Below are 23,159 nucleotides of genomic sequence, written 5' to 3'. Positions count from 1 at the left end.
ACCATCAAGCAAACAGCCTTCCCCCTTCCCGTCTCCCCTCCCCTGCTTCCCCCAGCTGATAGGCCGACCGGCTAATTTAATGCCGTGAGTGGCGTAAGCATGTCTGACTGCCCCACTCCAGCAGAGGATGGCTACTAAAAAGGGGAGCTGTTTTGACAGAGGATGCTCAAAAACAGATGGAAATGTCCACTTACTTCCGAAGTATGAAAGAATCAGAATCAGTGGCTGAAGTTAATTTATGGGGAAGTACCACACAATTATAACCCCAGTTTGAACCGCGGTGATGTTAGTTTTAGGTTGGATGTTGGATATTTTCTCTCCGCGGCTTTAGCGGTTTTCTGTATCGGCCTCCTGTTCAGGCCGATACAGGGAGGCTGATCTGGGGCTGCCGCTCTCTGTCTGCTCGCTTACCGCTGCGGTCGAGGTGGAAAGTTTGCTGGTCTGCTACCGTGAACCATGGACTTTTTTGTCCCGCTGTGTGGCTGATGAATCTCAACGCCAGGTTAAAACCTTTGGTCCACTTGGCCTTGCCTGTCCAACATCCTGCAACACAAACACGTCCACTAGCAATAATATCATAATAATGGATTTGTGACAGAGTGTTACCCTTGGAGGGGGCGATGGTGTGTGGGGGCGTGTTTCACCAGTTTTCTAAATACGGTTGTAGCCAATCAGAGTGAAGTTAACTAGGTAGAGCCGCATATCATTACCGTACTGAAGCTCTTTTACTGAGGAAGTAAATCTGGCCTGACAAAACAACCCTCTACAAAAAGGAGAGGTTATTTTTTTTTAATGAAATTGTTTAGAGAATTTACATTTGCAGGAATATCAACCACGTGAAATATTCTATACAGTGATGTCATGGCACCTTTAAAGTTGTAGGTATGCTCTGTAAATGAAATGATTCTCTTCAACAATCCATTCTAATTCCAGGTTGTGAGCCAAGAAAACATGAAAAATACCAAGGGGGGGTAAATGCTTTTGCAGAGCACTGTACAAAGCATATGTTCTACTGTTTTACATAGATTACAGGATTTTATATTTCCCATGTTCCTGCTTCTATCCCTGCAATTATGTAATTAATTGTAATAACAGGACAGGTCATAAAGAACATTACAAACATTTTAAATTAATACAGATAAATTAGTTGTTTTTTTTTGGTTTTTTTTTTAGAAATAGACTTATAATACTACAGCAAGGTAGTATTATGTATAAATGTCTCTGGGTATATGTACATTTTGACCCGTAGTTTAAATGTTATCGTATTGGTTTTTATTATTTAATTGTATATTGAGGAACGCAAAAGTAACAAGCTTTATCAAGTTTAAATTTTAGCAGCTTTGGGTTACAAACAAACAACCGTGGGCATAAAATGGAATTTATTTTGCTTGTAAGTGGTAAGCAAAATTCAACAAACAGGATATGCTCATCATTAGCTGTTTTGTACGTTTGACCATATCTCAAAATCAGACTTTGACTTTTAAACATGAGGTTTGAGAATCCATGCGTATACTGTAATTGTAAGTAGCCCCTTTTTATTAAATTGTTCTCTAAATAATTGTAAGACAATGTAAAAAAAAAAAAAAAAAATTCTTGAAGGTTAATTCATGGCTCTCGTCGGCAGGGTTGCCATTATTCATATTCTAAGACAGTTCTTATTCTTGCTGCAGCTACAGTAGTATTTAACATAATGTTATATTGACGACTGTTTAAACACAAAAGGGGGGGTTGAACTCACCAGCTTTTCTGAGTACATATTTTCTAATTGTGTTTTATCTATCAAACGTATATAGAAAATTGAATTCAAATTAGCGTTCCAATGTTAGCCAAAGTTTCCAATCATGCTGGGAGCCCTGCAATTTCTTTCTCTTCACTTGAGCTCATTTCTCCACTAATGACTTTGCCCTCTGATGCAAGCCAAGGGATCATCAAAGGTCCTTGAAACAAAAAGGGAAATATAGCAATTACTGGGACTTTCATCGGCGAGAAAGAGATTAAAAACCCCGTCGTTGTATAAGCACCCGAGAAGCCGAACCAAGATCTGTTTCACCAGCAAATGTATATTAATGCTCCTCGGCGTCGACGTTATTCATCAACGTGCTCTTCCTTTTTTTCGCCGCCTTCATTCTTTTTCTTTCTCCGTGCGCGATAATAGAATCAAATATATTATGTATTAGTAATCACCCAATGTAAGCCCGTGGTGCTGGCAACGCATGTAGATTCCAAAACGCTGTGCATGTACAAGAAAAGTCATTGCCTTTTTAACAGTGGCCTGAGGGAACGGAGTTGTCCCTTAGCCTCCATAACCATTGACACAAAAGGTCCCCAAACAATTTCAAATTACTGCTTTATTTCTCTCTCTTATATAATCCACCCACATTATTAAATCTTCCACCTTCTGGGACTTTACTGATACAATAATATTACAGTACTAAGATGTTTACATTTGAGACTGCCGGCTTTTCTTGTTATAAACATGTATGCCCTCGGGACCGGCGCGAAACGTATGCATACTACTTGGCCCTAAATGAGGCGCAGGTCATTTTGCTTTTAAAAAAGGGTCAAAATTACCTCTAGCAAAGGGGCTAAGGCCGACGCCAGGAACCTGACTGAGCAGAAAATGTCTCCCGATACGCACAGATGAGATCTATTATACATTAAACACGCTTGTAAATATTCACAAGTCAGACCATTCAAATGGAAAATATGGTTTAGGTCAAAGGTCTATGAAAATGTTGTCTCCAGAGGAAGTCCCCGCAGAATAGAGGCAATGATGATAACAGGGAGAAACACCCATAGGGGACCGAGGAGAACATTAAGAGTTGTTTTACATGTTTGACTGTGGTAAAGCGATGATACCGGGGAGATAAATGATGGGCACTTATTACAGCGGACTGACCCGGAGTTATGTGCCACGCTTTAATGGAATGAAATATGCCTATCAATTATGGAGCCAAGCAGATTTGGAGTTGAAACCAGATATTAGCATGCCACTGTAACAAAAGACAAATAACCTTGTTTTTGTCACTGACTAACATTTGAATTCGATTCAAATCAACATTTGATTTAAAAAGAAATCTGTTGAAGGCCTGTCAGGATTACTTAAATTATTTATTGAATGCCAGAATGATGAAAGAAACCTTTTTTTCATCAACTCACATTCAGTAAGTCTGCATCTTCATCTCAAAAGCCCAGACGATGAAGGCTTTGTAAACTTCTAATGGGTTAACGGAGTTAAATGAAGGCGAACCTGAGGATGTATTTTAAAGCAACGCTGTGTGTTCATGTGTGCCAAGATATTTGAAATCTTAAAAGTAAGAAAAATGTTAGCCCTCTACAAGTCTGGCTTGTCCTTGGGCGAACACCCAACCGCACCCTGGATCCACCGCATTAGTCTGTTCAACAATTATATGTGAGTATAAACAGTATAGGAATGTCCAGGCATGGTACCACTGAGGGAGGAGAGGGATTCTTTGAACCGGAGACAAAGATGTTTGGCGCAAAATGTCTGCATTAACCCCAGAATGATAGCCAAAGACCTCATGGACGTCCTAGATGAAGCGGATAAGACAGTACCATCATCTGTAGAGAAACATGTCATGAACTGACATGGGCATAAAAGGCACTCAGAGAGGAAGAAACCATTATCCCAAAAGCAATATTTAAAAACAAGGCAGATTATGAAAAAAATCCCAGAGAAAAGGCCTTCAATTTTGGAGTGTGCCGTGGTCTGACAAGATTAGAATTGGCCCGCATCCTTGCATTTGGAGGAAAGGTATCAATTCTTGAGAGCTTTGAAAACACCATTGAAACTATGAAGTACGGGGGTGGCAGCAGTATAGTATGGGAATGTTTAGCTGCAAAAGCAACTGGTATACTTTGCAAAACAGATGGTATCGTGAAGAAATAATATCATGAAGCAGCAAATTGGTTTTCTTAATGATCAATGATCAATGTAATGTCCAATAATTCGCAAAATGGTTTAGGTACAACCAGAGGTGGGTAGTAACTAGTTGAATTCACTCAGTTACATTTACTTAAGGAACTTTTAGACAAAATATCCTTTTAGGAGTAGTTTTACTGCACTGTACCTTTTCACTTTTACTTGAGTAATATTATTGTGGAGTATTGCAGGTGTATAAAGTTTGGTGTAGAGAAAATTGACTGGCCTGCACAGAGTCCTGACCTGAACCTTCTGGAAGACCTTTGGGATGAAATTCTGGTTTTCACATCTAACAAATGACCCCCACACTGTTACGTATGAGAGTGTTGGTGTGCTTTTAATGTGAAAAGCCAGAGAGCTCTTTGGGGGGACTTCCGGGTGGGGGAACGAAAACAATAAACTTAATAGTTGTTCTACAGAAAACGAGCTGGTCCTGTCAAATGATTTAAACATACATTAGACACACCAACCCACCTCCGAATGCTGAGGACAGTGTTTGCAGAATTATTTAAGTTATTATATGCGGGAGCGGGGACCAATCAACAAATCCCTATGGATTAAGAAGAAGATGTCATCATGGTTTATGGACACACGAAGGGAGATGACCAAATAGTTTTGGCAACATAGCATATATGCATTGACTGATATAATTATTGTTTTTTTTTGGTTGAAAATAAGTTTTTGTTAAAAAAAAAATGATTAAGAAAAGTGCTTCTTCTGCCTGAATTTGTTATTTTGTAATTAGATTGTTTCTTTGTACATATGTTTCTATTTTAGTCTTCAAAATACCAGAATTTATTCTTAACTTTGCATTTTTGTCTGTCTAATTACGTTAGTTTTAAATAAATAAAAAATCAGACGTTATGATTATTCACTCTGTGCTTGAGAACCTTCTAGTTGCATACTTTTTTATTCTTACTGGAATAATTCCTTGGTTGGCTACCTTTAATTTCTCCAGGAGTAAAAATATGCTGAAGAAGAGCTGCTCTTAGTTGAGTGTTGCCAACTCGACCCACCCACCTTTGAGTACAGCACAGCCAATGTTTTGGAGTGGCCATCACAAATCCCTGATCCTGATTCCATAGAGCTGAACATGTATTTAAGAGCAAGATTTCCTACAAACAAGTCTCCGTTACGTCAGTTCTTTCCAGAAGAATGGACCTAGATTCCAGCAAGCTATTGTGAGAAGCTTGTCGAAGGACACCACTTTCTCCCAAGTTGTAGAGTTTAAATGAAAGCTTTATCAAATATAAAAGAAATGCATTTAAAATTCAGAATTTGAATAAATTAATGAAACATTTCTCCAAAAAAATATATGAAAATAAAATGTCTTACTCATATTTAATAGGTTTTCTATTAGTAAACTTTATCTAAAACTTTGTTCAAATATTTTATTCACTAATAAAATTTTTACAAATAACAGATGCAATTTTAAACGTGAATAAAAAACAAAAACGTATTGAATTCCACAAAGAGCGAAAGGTAAGTAATAATATGTGTGCATCGGTTTTATTAGTGGTCCGTCTCGCTGACAGGATCACATGGTTGGAAAATTATTTCATCATGTTTGAGTCCAACAGTGGGGACCACGGCGTTATCTACTATTTTTGTCCCGCTCAGCCATATATTTCAGAGGCCAGGAACAATGTAGTCTGACAGACATATTCTTTATGAGGGGCTCGTGGTCTCTCTAATTTGACACAGTTGTCAGAGATAAAGCTCCTTAGAGAGTGTGGCCATGCTCAGGGTAAGAATGGGGATTAAATTAACACCCCCACCTTCACATCCTCTGACCCCAATACAGGGGAATAAAACATACACCGTGACTCACTCCAACACTCAATATCTGCGTTCCAACTTTACCTATGGGTATATTTTTGATTTTATTAGCAGGGCAAGCAAATACTACTTGTTCCACTTCCACGTTCAAAGACAACTTTTATAAAAACGGAGCAAGGGTCGCTCCTTAAATACACCACAAAATAATAGGGGTGGGGTCGGGGGGAGGATCACCTTTTATACAAACACCATGGTTGTTCATCAACAATCATCTTGGCAATAAATGTGGGCAGTAAAAGGAAACAGCTCACGCGGCGTAACAATACACCTCCTCTCCTTAGTAGCCTCCTATCAAATGACCCGAGCACGTAAAATCAAATCAACACTGGAATGGATCATATCAAATTCTAATGAAAACATAATGTGCTCTTAAAACGTGTGTTGGCTCGGCAGCCAGTCATCCAGAGAATCTTCCCCCAGATGACGTGATGAATAGGGAACACCGTTGGAATATGCATCAAAGTCGAGCTCATGATTTATGTAATAGCAGTCACTTGGACACTGATTAGCTGCTCTGTCAAGCGTGTAATACGAGAGGCACAACCCCTGGTTTATCAGTCATTTATCTGAAGTGCGTCCTGATATTATCACTGGATCCTAATGTCATCATTATGCCGCACAGCATGTGCGGGCCAGTGTGTCAGGGTGCCGGCGACACTGCCTGTCAGGAGTTCAAGCCTCTTCATTTGCAAAAAAAAAAAAAAAGCAAAAAAATGCTCAGACATTCACAGCACTGTGTCAACAGTAAAGTAGGGAAGCCACATCATATCAGAGTCGGAGGGACAGAGGCGCACAGAGCGCACTAAACAAGTGGGCACTTGAGGGGGACGGAGAAATTTAGCCACATCTCTGTGGGTGTGAAGACGCTTACATGACGATCAGGCTAATTCTTCACAGGAGGAGGGGAATGGCGAGGAGCCAAAGGTTAACGAATGAAATATAGTTTCTTTCAAAAGTTGAAATACCTTTTTAGCTTTTTCACAATTTGTTAAGTAAAACAACCATGAACTTCAGTTGAGATTTTTTGTGACAGATCGACACAAAGTAGTGTGTGATTGTTAAGTGGGAAATGTTGCATGCATTTAAACAAGGTGCTATAATCCGTGCATTAAGCCTGTGCAATAATCCTGTATAAACTGTATAATAACATATGTGCAATAACATATTTATACATAGGAGTGTACAGAATTGTATATTGTATATAGCTGTATAACTGTATCTAACTGATTCTACTTACCTACTTTGACACCTTCTTCTGACTTTTGACTATTGAGCCGATGGGACAAGTGAATTTCTCCACTGTGAGATCAATAAAGCTTATCTTATCTTATCTTATCTTTTTACCTATGGCTCTCTTTATACCGATACCTCTAAATAAACTCGAGTTAACAGGTTGCCTCCAGAAGCTTCCTAACTATTAAACAGGGGGTTCACTTGTACTGAATATCATCACCTTTTGTGCAGTCTTTCATAAATTTGTGAATGCTGCTTGAATCTTGTAACTCTACATGTCTCTTTTTACCCTTTTATTTTTAAATGTTATAGGACTATTGTAACATTATAGCACATCGGCTGCTGTATTTGTGACACGCTTACATATTTTTATTCTGTCTTTATCAAAATCTCATTCTTGTACATTGATAGAAAATAACATTTTTCTTATATCTAATGTGTCTAATTTAATCGCAGTGTGCCTTGCGTTGTTGCCACAACGCAAGGCACAGAGCAGACATAAGGAAGAAAGTGATCTGGCCAGATGAGTCCTAAACCGAACTTTATGGTCCACTTAAATAAGGCTACGGGTGCTGACAACTAACACTGCACATCGCCTTGAACACGCTACATGATGGTGCCAACACATTGTGGTGGCGACATCATGCTGTGGGGACGGTTTTCCTCAGTAACCACACGAAAGCTGGTCAGAGATGATTTGGATGGATGGATGCATGCATGGATGGGTGGATGCATGGAAGGAAGGATGTGAAAATAGCTCTGTAGAACGTTCACAGAAGTTCTCCATCCGACCTGACTGAGCTTTAGCATTTTGCAAATTAAGATTATCATTGTTTTCATTTTCTAGATGTGCAAAGCCAACTTACTTCAAAAGACATGCAGCGACCAAAACAAAAACAAGCTGTATTAGACTGTTGCAAGCCATTGTATCAGGATGCTGTTTTTATGACTGTGTTCTAATTTGATTTAGTGAAACAGACATAACATTTATGTACCCTTGATATACACAATGAGAACCCCCCAAACCTCCTCAACGAGCAACGTGAGGCCCAACGAGCCCTTTATTTTTTTCCTGATTAAAATGCACACTCACACACACAAGCCACTGCGTGAGAGGATAGTGGCTGTTCCGTCTGTCAGGACGTTCCCGCTCTCCAAGAGAATATCTGATATCATAAATGACTTCAACTCCTCCCACGCCAACACAAGAGAGAGAGACAGCGAACGCAGTAAGAAAAAAAAAAAAAAAAAAAGAAGAGAGTAAAGCCACAGCCAACCAGGCAGCATTTTTGACTGAGCGGTGACAATCATACGATACACAGGATGGACAAAACTGCTAATGAACAATTTCTGCCACGATGACGAAAGAAGAAAAAAAAAGAAAAAAGAAAAAGGTTAGGGTTGTTATTGTCGCAAACATCTGGGGCAGCACACTAAAAGGAAGCTGGGCAACATATAAGTCTATCAACGCCTCACACAAACAAAAATAGGGAGGGAAACTGAGCAGGAAAAGGAGCTCTTTGACTCCCAAACAAAAGATATCAAGCCTGGGCTGCCAGCACAGACAGGGCACCACACCTTGGCAATGATACCGCTCACAATCAAAGGAACAGTCGTCATCAATGGAGCCGTGTTTTTAAAGGATATCTAAAAAGATTAAAAATATGTCTGATTATGGAAAACAATTGAGCCTTGAGTTTTTTTTTTTTTGTTTTTTTCATGTCACTCACACGCACCTTCGGGCAGTTTGCTTCATCACACGCTAAAACATTTCCTGTTTTGATATACAACATTTAGTCTAATTGGAATAAGTATAAATAACTTTACCAACACAATGTAAAATGTGCAAATAACTCCTGATGTGTGTGGTAATTTAATTTGACAGTCAATAATAAAAAAAAACAACAATAGCAAAATAAAGGACTTTGCTAAATGTGACATTTTCAACTATATTTTTAATGTAGTATATTAGAATAATTATAAAAACATTAAAGCAAAAACACAAATAAAAAATAAAAACACTGACAGTCTGGAAACGGAATGAAGTGGCTAAATAATTTCAAACAGTATGGCTCCAAAGATCCAGCAGAGGGGGCTGCTTACTGCAATCATATGCTGATTAATTGAGCTTGATTCTCCCCATGCTGCGAACATAAGTTGTCCCACACTGTAGGCTACATGTTGGTATGTGGGTAAAGGTTACAGGGCTTCATCAGAGTCACCTTTTACCACAGGTAGCCTTTCACATCATTTGTGATAAATGTTAAGAATACATTGATTTTCTGATTATGTCCCATCAAGCCTATATCAAACTAGGTTATGTTCATTTTTATTAATTGTGCATGTTCCTCTAATTAGCTAATGAGACACACACACAAAAAGCAGGTATAGAGCAGAAAAATGCAAATGACTCTTAGAAAATAGCACAAAAAAAGTAAATGGCAAGGCTGAGAATCATCCTTCATTGAAATGTCAGAGATAAATGGCTCAAATGTCACATCAATTAAAACGGGGGACAGTTAGTAGTTCATTAAAGAGAGAGCCATATTGCACCGTCGGGTACCGTTGCCAACCCTTACTATCTGGGGCAGACTGGCAGCGGGTCCAGATGGCACGGAAATCCTCACAGATTTCAAAATGGTCTCTGCAGGGGTGGCGTTTTCTCCCCCCGCTCCCACCCTCACCGCTGAGATGGGGTGTGGGCCACAGGCCCATGCCGGCCTACACATTCCAAACGGAGGCATGCAGAGAGATCAAGGCTCTGCAGAAATAAAAATTAACACTACAGAGGACAACAGACACTTAAGAATTACATGATTGATGCCTTACTCTTTTTTTTTTTTTTTTTTTTTTACAAGTGATTTTTGTCATGCTGTATATTAATAAACACTGCTTCAGGCAGCATGAAACAACTTTGTCTCCTGTAGACAAAACTATAATAAAAAGGATTGAGTGGTGCTCTTCTTAATAGCATGATGAATTTGAAAGCAAATGATACATAAGACGGTATTTGTTATTGCTCTCATATAGATGTGGTTTATCAACCAACATTATGTCTAGGGTTCTAAATCCCTCCCAGAGAAGTTGTCACTAGAGATGCAGCCCTGGATAAATGTCTTGGATATAAGCAGGGTGATAACTGTGTTTGAAATGAATGCTCAAAATAAGCATTATTATTATTATTATTATTATCATGGTGTATAAACATCAAGCAAATCAAATAAATAAATCACAGCAATTACAAGTTTTTTGGTTTACTGGCGAGCCCCTAAAGAACCCCAAATCCCAACTTGAGACCTATTAGAGGAGTCTTCCATCACATGCACCAGTCTATCCCTGGCAGGGTGGGGGGGAGAGGGGGAAAGGAGCGGAGATTTTGTTCTGGCCAATAGGAGAACAACAGAAGACTTTTCCGTGTTGTGATTGGACAGTTGGACCACGCTGTTAGAAGAAACAGGAAGTAGCGTTTGTTGTTCGCAGGAGCGAAGACTGAACATTACACTGATAGTCAGAGGATGAAAAAGGCTTCAACCGTAAGCTAAAAGCCTGATTAATATCACCGAATGAACTACAGTCGTGTTTCATCCTACATTTAGCTCAGAAGTCGTCCTTGCTCTAAACGTAATTCAGACATCTGCTTCATTTTGGGACCTTTTAACTAATTCGATTTAAGACGGAAAATACTCACTTTCACGGGTCCCAGCGAATGTATTAATCGTGTAAATTTAGAGGCGTGGGGGGAACAAAAAAAAAAAAAAAAAGAAACAAAAGCGAAACGGCACATGTTGCATTTTCACACCTGCGCAGTCACGTCGCGCTCTCTGCTCAATTAATCACGCAGGTTTGACCAGGAGCTAGTCTAATGAGAAAGCAGTCAAATGATTGACGAGCACGAGGAGTCTGCCAGCCATTTTTTAACAACACAAGCTGCTTGTTGTTTGCTGTTCCTCACCGTGAAAAGCTGGGCAAACATCAAACACCCGAGCAGCCACCGACTTTTATAAGGAGACCGAGATACGCGGCGGCACCGACGACACGCAGGGCATTATTTTTTAATCAGCGCAGGCGATTAGCGAGAGGCCATTATTGCCAAAGTCCATTATTCTAACTCGCGAGTCTATTTGCTAAATGGCAGACGGGGTGTCCAACGCTTATCCAAAGTGCACTGTACCATTGTTTGGCTCAGAAATTTTCCTCGCCTTTATTGTCAGTTCAGGCAAACCCCCGATGAATACAGTGAGAGCTGCAAGAGTAGAAACAAGAAAGTTGAAGCAGACGCATTTGTGATCACATACCATGACAGATGTGCTGCTGCTGCTGGTGTGTGCGTTTGTGTAGGGGCAGGAGGGGTAATCTTAAAGTAAAAGAAACACAGATTTAATTAAAAAAAGGAGAGATAAATCACTACATATACATTTATAAGCAGTATTTCTTTTCTCTTGCAGTGTTTTTCTATTATCATCCGTTGGATGGAGTTGATGACGGTCGTAATAGCAGTGTTGAAATTGTTGAAGCTCACACTCCAAGTCGGCCAATTGCTTGTGCTGCCTGACTAACAGTGCATAGCTTCCCAAAAAATGTTTTTTTCTTTTTTTTTGTTTGTTTCCTGTCCCTAAAGACGAAGGCTATTAGACAACTAGTACGGTTTAGAAGTTGGAGACAAACACAATATATTTTGGTTTTTTTCTCCGTTAGGAAAAAGAGAAGGAAAAAAAATCATAAATCATAAGTGTTTTAATTAAAAAAAAAAACGTAGAAAAGATATTCCGTCATATGGTTTTTGCGGATTAAACGTGTCAACAAGATTGTTGACACGTAGTGATACGTTGCTGAAAGGTTTTGTATATATTTACCAATATTCTGTTTTAATTATTCTGATTAAAAAAAAAAAAGTGTTAAAAAGAGCTCACTGTCTCTTTGGGTAAACATCAAGCAAACATTAAACAGAGCCTTGTTTCGATATATAAGTTACATTAGATAGTGCAAATATGCTGCTAAACCAGTGCTCTATACACGGTGTTTAGTCCGATTTTGATACACAAATGCAGCATTTATAAACGCCAGTAACCGTTGAACTCACTGAAGATCAAAATTTCCCAAATTGCCCCGCTGGGTCTGCTGTCTAACAGTGCATAGCTTCCCAAAATTCAGCGTGGTATCCCTTAAGACTAAAACTATCAAACAACAAGAGTGAAACGTGGCATTGGTGTGTGCAAATCAGACATCTATATCTTTCAGTGCTATTTAGTGTGGTAAATAAGTGGCAATAAAAGGTGTTGGGAATCATCACAGTCTCTCTTGTCTATCAATCTATCATTACATGCAATCTGAGCCTTTGTTACCATTAAGCTGTGCAACCGGGCTGTACTTCTGTGCACAGATTGAGTTTTGTGATATGAAAATTCAAAGCATGTCGTATAACTATGATCTGCTTTAAAACAGGAAAATAAAAACTAATGTGAAGCTTAAATTATGATATACATATTAGGGTTGTTTTTTTTTTTTTCTAAATATTGCAAAAAGTTGCGTGAGAAGTCTTTTTGTGGCATTTCAACTTTTCAGATCAAGGTTCTTCGATGTAAAGGTTTCTTGCAGTCAGTGTGACCTTTATTTATTATAACCCCCCCATCTCTCAAAATCTCACATATAACATAGTCAATCATCTCTCAGTCCCTCAAAGTAAAAATAAAAAAGGAACTGCTGTCTGGTTATTGCCAGTATCCATCTCAGTCGTCAGAAAAGCTGCACGTTTTTGCTGTTGTTAAGGGCTGGAAACCAGAATCCCATTGGAGTTGCACCCCAAGGAACAAATTTAATGCTAGAAAAACATCCCGGCCATCAACCAAAAATGACGGATTGAAAATAATGTCGAGCTATCTTGGGAATCCCCCACCAGACAAGGGAACAGACTGCATTGTTTTTCTCATTTATGTGATATATAGAACAGAAAGAGGGTAAAAAAATGGGCGATTTATTGGTTAGATAGGCGTATTCTATTCCATGCACAAAAGAAATATTTGAGAATAATGCAGGGATCAAGTCGCATCATGACATTGTTGAAAGGCGAGGTGTTCAGATATGCAAGTCATCCGCTGCTGGTGGCATGCTCGGTTTTCAATAGATCACTCAATGCAAATTTTTCCCGGTGAAAATTGTGAAAGTTGCCGCATGAATATGTCAATAAACACGGTGTAATTTGTACTTCCTCGGCAGGGCAGCGCGATGAAGAAGCAAGGGGAGAGCCGGTGCACTCAGAAGACCATCTCATTGCTGAGCCCCCTGGGGACGATCCAAGTCAGTGGATGTGAGAATGGTGTGCACACCATCCAGATCCTAATGGATGTCGCACCTGCTGAAAGGTACTGTACAACAGCCGGGCTGGTGACGTGATAAACAAAGGTGTGAAATTTACAGGCAGACAGAATCCACTCCTGTGATGGAGTGCCACCATTCCTCATTGGAAGCAGGGCATTTTTGTAGATCCCACAAGAAATATCCTGGAGAAAGTTGGGCAAATATGAGCAGGCACTAGAAATATGAGGGGCACTAGAATACTGTTGGGCTCGAAATTAGATTTCTGATGGCATGTGGTTGTGATTCTTCCTGCAGTATATTTGAAATTTCAGAAAAATAACTTGTTTATTACCCTCAAGGGAGTTGATTAGAAATGATGTCTGGGAGGTCAGCTAAGGCCACAGGGAGCATGGACTGTTCTCTCCTGTTTCTTTATGTTTCCTTCACGTTGCATGCGGTAGTTGGGAGTGCCAACTGACACTCAGAAATGTGTTATGCGGTTGCATTTCACGGCCCTCCCATCCCTCAAAATTGTCAGAATATGGACGTTCTTACTGAAGCGACCGAAACTGATTAAAGTCAGCATTAGTAGATACTTATTCCTTAGTTTTAAAGGTCCACGTCCTACATCTTAGATTGGATTTGATTAGATTGAAATTAAATATCCATGTTTCACAGATTCACATTTGATAAACTTGAATGGTCTGGGAAATTAAACCATTTCAAATGCATCCGGATAAGAAGTTATCCCTTTCAAAATGTCCGTTTAAATTCTAATTTATGGAAACCCATTAATGACCTTGTATAGTACACCTCAACATGTGTTTCTTCCTCGACTGTCTGCTATTTCCCAAAATTCATCAAGCAGCAAAAACACTCCACTTGTTGTTAATGAGTTGAAGTGAGAAAATTAATAATATGGAATTCTGATTATGGAAGATGTCCTGTAACCATGCGCAGGCACCTTTCTCCGTCTACTCGCGAACGGGGTTTAATTTGTGCGTTCAGGTTCAGTAGGAATATGCAAATGAATTTAATGATTCGCATCACTAGATCATTTCTCAGTTTAATATCATTTGCGATGCCGGTCATAAGTGGGACCGATCGCATCACTGTCTATATGTTTTCCAAGGTGTGAGCAAGAAGTCATTAGAAAAAAAAAAATGTTCAGATTTTATCTTGGCCACTAAAATATGCTGTCATTGTCGTAGAAGATGGTGAAGCCGAGCCTCCTCAGATATGTTGAGTTGCTCTATGTAAACAGGCATTAAGGGAGGCGAGATAAAGTGACAAAATACAGGCTTATCTTTGCAACCGGCTTTCCATGTAGATCTTACAAAAGCCTGTCTGTAGCTGTAATAGTTCAGATCAGGCATCTCCATTGATTTATTTATGACATACTAAACAAGGCTCTTCCCAGCTTTGGATGTGCTGTGGCGCGGGCTTAGGAAGTCAGTGTGATAAATGACCTCTAAGAGCATATTTTGGATAAGAGAATAGATAACATCCATGCATTAAACAGAGAGAGACCTACAGTGCGTTTATAGGCTTACACAACTGCGTTTTGTTTTTGTTTTTATTTTTACGAGTGTTTGTGTGTTCTGGCCTTGCAGCTTGACCAACAGTATGGTGGGTCTGAATTCTTTGCAGTGTAAGGTCAGATTTGTTCTACTTAACAGAACAGGTGAGATTTTAGTCTTATTGCATAGTTAACTTTATTTACTTAATTTACTGATGGACTGTATCTAAAACAACTAAGTGGACAGGCAACAACAGTTACAGGGACCCCAAATGTTGTACCCTTGTGCAGTAATTTTGTTTGTACCTGAAAGCAAACCATTTCACGTCAGCATGCTTGTGGTGTATATCTGGTGCATATCGGTATTGTTTCTATATTGTTAAAGCTGCAGTAGGTAGCGTTTATATTTCATTACATATTTGCTAAAACTGTCACTATGTCCTGACAGTACAATATGAGACAGATCATCTGTGGAAAAAAAATAAAGCTCCTGTGGCTCCTCCCAGTGGTCTTACTGCCGCATGCATAAATCCACAGCTCCCGGTCATAAACAACCAATCGGAGCAAGGAGGAATGCCTGGCTCTGATTGGTTGTTAGCACTGTCAATCACTTTTCCTTCAGTGTTTTTTATGCCCATTTTGAAATATCGCATTAGAAAAGGTTGATGGAAACGGGAAAATAGAAAATAGCTGCCTCAATTTTGCATGATTTTACGCTCGCCTGAAGTGTTTTTTTGGATTTTGCGAAAAAGAGTTAATTCACAAAACGGGATTTGGAAACACATTTACTGAATAAGTTCTGATGTAGCAAACATTTACCTCACATGACTGAACAGCTGCTCCCACTGTCGGCTAACTTGGCCAGCCAGATTGATAATGTGTAGCACTCGTTCTGCACATTATCAATCTGGGACTGCTCCATTTGAATCCATTTGGGGAAAGGAGGGAATATCAGCAGAACTCTCCGTGCTGATTGGGCAAAAAGACACCTAGTGCCCGCCTACCAAAGGTTGGTTTTAACCAATGGGGTACCGCGCACGTGACGTCACCGTCTCAAGAGCAACGCCCCTTTTGCCGCTTAGGTAGGGCACACAGGAGAGAACGCACGGATAACCCAGCTATCACAAGCGCAACAGAACCAGCGATATGACCGACTTTACAGCCGTTAAACTTTCCCAAGACGATGTCCCAGGCACACGGTTTACTGGTCGCACTGTCGAAGAACACACCAACCTTCAGCTCAAACGATGGCTTGAGGTTCGAGGGCTTAAAAAGACTGGAAAACTGGCCGAGTTGATGAACGGTAAGCTTTGTTTTTTTTTCCTGCGCGGCGATCATGGCAGCGTCGGCCGTTTTTTTTTTTTTTTTGTTGTTTGCAATCACCGTCCAGGAATGGGTATATGTTTAATGTTTGTCTCATTTGAAATGTTTTTGAGTAGGCTATCCTGGTAGCAGGCTATCATGTTAGCGCCTGCTACCATGATAGCCTATATGCTGTCATGGTAGCAGGCGCTACTTTATTAACATGTCGGCCACCAAAATACTCTTACCTTGACTTGATGTCGCTGGAATTGGGTCAGGATGTTCTTCGGTTGTGCCCTTTCCTCCGACAAAATGCTTGCTACATATGTACTTGAATTTGGTAACTTTTTCCGGGTTGAACTGTTGTGTAGGCCGGCCGCCCCGGTGTACCAAGCGCACACATTTCTCCTTGGCAGTCTTGAAGAAAACATCCTTCATATGCGGCCGATCAGCGTAACTCGAGTCGCTGTTGCACGTTCCATAGCAACAATGTTTAAAAACCATGGTCTTAGACTTGGAAAAAGCAGTCGTTTACCGAGTAAAACCTAGGCTAACGCACGTCTCTTTTACAGCAAAACAGCGGCGGGTTTCCGGAGTTTGCCCCATTGCGTACCACGTGATGTGACGTCATCGTGACGTTGTGTTTCTAAAAATAGCTCGCGCGCGGTACCCCATTATTGCATTACCAAATTAAAACATAAGCAGCAGCTGCTACGAGAAACCACAGCAAAGGAAGCTAGTCAAGGCGCTTCTTGCTGTTCTATTATCAAACAAGAAATCGTGGATTCTTACAAAACAGAGATGAAGTGTGTCCTCCTGCGCTGCCATGTTTATGTTGGTTCGACTGTGGGCTCAGCCGCTCTTGCTATCGTCGCAGTGGTATGTCCCACCTTAAACCTCAATACAACAACATGATTGGCCCGAATTGTTTTTGGTTTAGACACAAATGGTTGAAACGGGAGCTGTACCAGATGGATTCTCGTGTGTTTGATACTGGGAAAATTGAGCTTGCAGACAAGGTTAGCTGTCGCCCTCTTCTCGAATGTCTCCACATCATGCATAGAATCATATTTCTTTCTCAAAGTCCATGGACAGCATTTAACATCGGCAATACTAGTTGACATGACAGAACAATTACAACCTGCCCGATAGCAACACATTAGATATGTGGTCCACGCTAGAATGCAACTTATACTTCCTGTTTACTACGCCCATGCATAACTTCAGTGTCTGACGAAACTACGCTCTGCATAGCCTGGTTAATTTACTCCAAACTACACATTTTCTTTTTTTGCGACATTTTAAAAGTTTTCTTTAAATTTGCATGACAGTTGGATGGAAACATGGCTAATCACTCTTGTGTAGGTGCTTCTCACAAGCCCTCTTCTGTACAGCATGGCCATCATTCAAGCTCAAGATTGCCTGTGGGCTGCAGCTGTGTGGAGAAATGGTGGAGAAACAAACTGTTTTACAGGAAAAGTACCATTTTCTTGAGTGGCACCTGCTCGGTAAACAAAGACAGGTAAACATTGGAGAAGCACGGCGGGTTCTGCTGTGGGGGAGGAGCTGTGGAAGGAGGGGTGTAGCACAGCACAGAGCAAGGGGGAGGGACCTGTGAGGTGTGCTCGTTCAAATTTTCAGGCTAAGTCCACTGTTTTTTCAAAACTTCCTACTGCTACTTTAAGTATTTCATGAGTCATTGTGATAAATAGTCATAAACATTAAGGATGTGGAAATTTGAAAGTATAATTAGTGTAGCCCTACCATATACAGTCATATTCAATAAAATAGAATATGCATTTCTGAGAGACTTGTTTGTCAGAATAAATTCAACTTTTATGAAAAACAAACTATAAACTGGTATTAAACATACTATTCATTAAGCGCCTATAAAAATGTTGCTTTTTTATTGGTCTGATGCAATATTCTAATGCTGTGTTTTTATCAGCTGGAGGTGGTAAAAACAATCATAATCAACTGAAATAAAGGCTTTAAAACATCATCTGTGTATGTTATTCTATATGTCAAACCTTAGTTGATTGAGTTACTGAAATAAATGAACTTTTCTATAATATTCTAATTTATTGAATATGAATATGTATTGCTTCATTACTAGTATTGAAGCTTGCTGTTATTTGTAATAAAGTTGTCAAAAATAATCAATATTTTTATGTGGTCAACAGAAAAAGAAAATAATTTGCATAGAAATCGGTACAATTTGACACATTTCCAACTTCCCAACTTGGCGCACAACTTCACATACAGTCCTTCCTTCAAGGTCACACTTGAATGATAATGGCAGAGGATCAAGACCGTGAGCTGCTTTTAGAAGTTTAAAACTGGTAATGTGGTAAAAATGTTTTCAAAACAGCCATTTTGACCCTTATTCGTCAAAGAGGCACAAGTGTTTTTCTGAGGTACTGTATTTTTCCTTTGAGGGAAATGAACAGGTAAAGCCAAAGAATCCTGACAAGCCCCAATGCTATGCTACAGAGCGGGGAACTACAAAACATGGTGGAGCATCTTCAAGACAGCTGTTCTGATGTTTGAAAGGGGTTTAAACTGTTCAGTAATGCTCAGGTATCTCACAGCCCCATGCATGTTTTACATCGGTCTGAGCCCCCTCATTGAGAAGTCTTTTCCACCAGGCAACAACTCTGTCCTTCCACGGGTACAATTTCGTACCCCCTGAAGCTGTGAATTGGTGAAGAAAAGCTGGGAAGACCAGTTTACACCCTTCCATTACTCCTGTGTACAGTAGTAAAAGAATTAGTGTTTATTGGGCTACTAATACAGCAAGTAAACGTTAACAAATGCTGTACAGTGACTGAAGCTGACACTTATCGTAGAAACTAGTCAGAACCTGTGGCAGCCAACCCTGCTGACCGACACTGTACAGAGATACTGAATACATGAACCAGATCCTAGGTTGCACTTAAATAAATAAAACTTTGTATAGACCAGATCCATGTTTGCACTGTAAAATATCTGATTTCCTGTTAATTCACAGCTGAATCCAAAGTATACACTTCCATAAAAGATAATAAAACTGTTATTAAGTTTTGTATACTGGTATTAAGCTTTATTTGCATTTATCCTTTTATATAATGATAATTTTTACTTGATTGTTTTTATAGTAATATTGATCTGCCATGTATTATTGTTTTTTATTTACTTTATATTTAATTTGCTTGGGTTTAGGCTATATCCAAACGGAGCTCAATGAGCACAGAAAACATTGAGCATTAAGATAAAACCACACGAAGCTGGAGGAGCTGTAATAGGCGTTGTAATACCTATGCCGCACCACTGAGTGGCGGGGTAATGTTGAGGCGCTCACCTCTTCTTCTACTACTCTGTGATGCTACCAGTAGCGCAACCAGAATCAGAAATCAAAATCAGAAATATTTTAAATAATAAATTGCTGTTTCAGTACAATCGCCATCACAAACATTTCAGGGGGAGACGATTTACTGAGGCCTTGCTGCCAAGGAACCGCCTTAAACGGTGCCCACAGGGCCCTGCCATTACTCTGTGGAAAAAATAGAGGCCACAAAAAGGAAGGTGGGAGGGAAAAAGGAAGGTGGGAGGGAAAAAACATACCTCAAACTGTATCCTATTACAGGATACAGTTTGAGATAGCAAAAACCTCTTGCACAAAGAGCACAAGTAAGACGAGACACATATAGGAGAAGGTAAACATTTGAGACTAGTCGCGTGTAAGTTCATATGTTTTTATGAGCATCAGTTATGTGCGTCTGTTTGGGTGAAGTGTTTATATTTCTGTGAACACTCTCCAGAGGCCATTGTCCTTGATGTTTTCAGCCGGCCAACAGTTCAGAAAGCATCTGCAGATGTCAGCGGGGGAGGAGGGAGCAGGGGAGAGTTCTGAGCTCTCTTCGCCATAACAATCCAGGACTGATTAGATAGGGAAGGCATAGTCAAAATACTTTATTTGTTATGAGACAAGCTGCACTGACTTTCCCATCAGCTTTAAGTCTTTGCTGGCTCCAAATGGCGAAATCCAATATTCCAAATTGTTGGGCTTTTCCGCGTTTCACTTCTAGATTTTATCCCATCTCCCTTGGAGTTCAACCACCGAAGCCAGTATACGTTTCAACGCACCCAGCTTTTCGGCTCTGCTCCTCCACCTTCCTGATCTGTCCGTTCAGATATGAGCGCGTCATATGCAGCCAGCAGCCTGATCAAGGCCAAATGGCTACGAACATCCGCTGTATTTGCTGATACATCAAAAATGCACCAAATCCAATAGGTAGAAATCCAAGTATCCTGAATCCAAACATGCAAACGTTTCAAACGTCCAGGAATGAGGAAAGTCAAAAGACACCAGCTACCACAATAGCTGTTCTTGCTTGCAACATTTTGACCTCATTCTTAAAACGCTGAAATCCGGGACATTATCAGGCACAGGTTGCCCAAAACGGGGACTAGCCCCGGAAATCGGGGATGTCTAGTCACCCTGTCATATACAGCCAAATCCCTCTTCATGTGGACAGGGCCTAATTTTGGTCTGCTGTAAGGCCTGAATTTCTCCAATAAAGGAACATCTTGTCTTGATTGGGGGAAAGTAAATTTTGTGATTAAAAATTCAGATTCATCCTAAATACACTCTAATTATGTACACAAATCCTTAAAACTGACAATGGGTTATTCCTGTTGTTTGAAAGTTTGAAAAGTTTTCTTTTTTCACTGTTAGTTTAATGACTGCATGATTAAAGCTCAGTATATTTAAAAAATATTTCTAAATATAATTATCAGTACGTTTCCACTGCTTACTGGTGTATTAAACCCTAAAGCTTTACTTTGAGATCAATATTTGCAAATGGGGGCACGACAAAAATACTGAGAATTTTTAAAAATGGAAATATTTGCTATTGTCTCTTTTATCTTTATTGCAATAAACATCACAAAGTATTAAGTGATTAAGTTCTAATTTCATATTGTTATTTCATGATAAAATATAAAGAAAAACAAATGCTCAAATCTCAGGTATGACTTAATTGTATATTATTTTCGGAAAGCATTGTATTTTACCCATTTTTCATTTATTTTGGTTTCAATCTCATGTCAAGTTGACTTCTATTAAATATATCAGATTATAACCCTTGATCAAACCAAAGAAATCCTTAATGAACTCTTGCTGCTATCCTCTCATTTTATTGAGGATATTATAGAGAATTGTGTCAAAGCAGGTCAAAACATCCTCCTATTGGTTAAGAATTGTCTCATGGTTGGTATGAAATGCCTTATACCAGATGGCTTCTAACTACGGAACTACCAAAACAGCAAAAGGTACGAAATAGCAAATGGATGAGATGGCCCACACCTGGTGGTGGGTGGAACCAGACAATCAGCAGGCCCCATGGTAATCTCCATTATGTCTCAACCCAATCCCCCCCACCCACAACCCCCTCCCCTCAACCACCCTCCACCAACCCCCACCCCCTGTACACGCACACTTTGTGCCCACGCCTTTTCATTTCATCCATTCCTAATACTCTTTTGTACCTGGAAATAAATTGATATGGACATGTATTCAACAACTACCTTATCAATTTAAGTATATTCATAAATACTCAAGCTAAGATAAATAGTCATAATAATACTCTAATCTCACACGTGTTTTAATTCAGTAGCATATTATTTTTTTCTAAAAAACGTTTTCTTACTCGCTTCTCCCATTTGGTTTGTTTCTACACCGTATTTTGGTCCGATTTCTCTCCTATGAAATATGAAATATATATTAGGACTTCGAACTAAGTAAATATGAGTAACTTCCTGGGAGTACAAATTGTTTATTGGAATCACATAACATTTTCTTACAGAAGATAATGAGTATGATATAGAAAAATACTCCAAGCACATCTGAAAAGTCCTGTGGTTGACAGCATCATTTAATATCCGAAAAGTCAGGCGTGAAACTACCAATATGCCAAAGTTACAGAATAGTGAAGGGGTAGTAAGATGGTCAGGACCAGGAAAAAAAAAAAAAAAAAAAAAAATATATATATATATATATATATATATATATATATATATATATATAGATATATATAGATAGATAGATAGATAGATAGATAGAGATATATATCAGTAGTAGGTCACATAGAGTTGTTTGGGGTTGAATCAACTCACCCAAGGAACAGAACCAAAATAAATTTAAATTAAAATATACATAAGATTTAGCAATTGCACAAAAGGGTGTAATGAATTGGTGATGAGAGGCATTGATTAGGAGCTGTCCCAGCTACAGTGGCAAATAAAAACGAAAGAACAATAAGAAAGGAAATTAAAGAAAAATTAGATGATTTAATGTTGATGCTTTTAAGTGCATTGATGTGTTCGTGTTGGAGCGGCTGGAGCACAAACGTAACAAAAAACATTTGTGGCATTGATAGATAGATATTGATAAATGCCATTATAGCTACATAAACGCCCTTGAAGTATTGCTTACACACCGTGACCGTCAGCTCTTTGTAATAGAAATGTCTCAAGCCCCTTTTGCTTCCTAACTGATCTTAGGAGCATTTCCTGAAATCAGCCTCCTTTGCCAGTCTAACGACAGCCCTGAAGGCACCATCAGATGAACAAATTCATTACATCTCAACAACCCCTGTTGGGGCCTTAACACACCACCCTCCTCTTTAAACCATTTTTACTCCTTTTTAGTTTTTAGCATTGCTTCGGCAGTCACAGAAAGAAAAAAAAAAAACAGGTTTGCATTTTGTTTACAGGAGATTACTGCTATCTGAAATATGATTCTTCTTGCCTCATTCACACAGAGCACAGACATGCAATACAGAGGAAATCATAGAGCACTTTTTTATTAGGGTGAAAAATGAAAAAAGGTCTGGACTCCTGCCCCGAGACATTTTGTGAGCATATTATTTTACAATGCTTTGATCAATTTGTCTGTCAAGCCGGCTGAGATGTGGGGGAGTGGGAAAAAAGCAATTTAGCTTGTGAGGTCCTCAATAGAAATGTACTACAGGAGCCGGTGTATGACAT

At 39.4% G+C, this 23,159-nt stretch overlaps 1 protein-coding gene across 2 annotated transcripts in view; it reads left to right on the top strand.

The window, feature by feature from the left end:
• The first annotated feature begins 10,457 nt into the window (after positions 1 to 10,457).
• Positions 10,458 to 23,159, top strand: part of mgmt (O-6-methylguanine-DNA methyltransferase) — a 303,909-nt gene continuing 291,207 nt past the window's right edge. For both annotated transcript variants that reach the window (XM_021317244.2, XM_012864004.3), the window contains exons 1-2: positions 10,458 to 10,548; positions 13,229 to 13,374. In XM_021317244.2, the coding sequence (XP_021172919.1) occupies positions 10,531 to 10,548; positions 13,229 to 13,374 (164 nt within the window). In that variant the 5' untranslated portion in view covers positions 10,458 to 10,530. The remainder of the gene's footprint in view (positions 10,549 to 13,228; positions 13,375 to 23,159) is intronic.

Source organism: Fundulus heteroclitus, chromosome 22, assembly GCF_011125445.2.
Source record: "Fundulus heteroclitus isolate FHET01 chromosome 22, MU-UCD_Fhet_4.1, whole genome shotgun sequence".
NCBI classification, from domain to species: Eukaryota; Metazoa; Chordata; class Actinopteri; order Cyprinodontiformes; family Fundulidae; genus Fundulus; species Fundulus heteroclitus.
The sequence above is the reverse complement of the archived record's forward strand: the minus strand, read 5'-3'. Positions and strand labels throughout refer to the sequence as shown.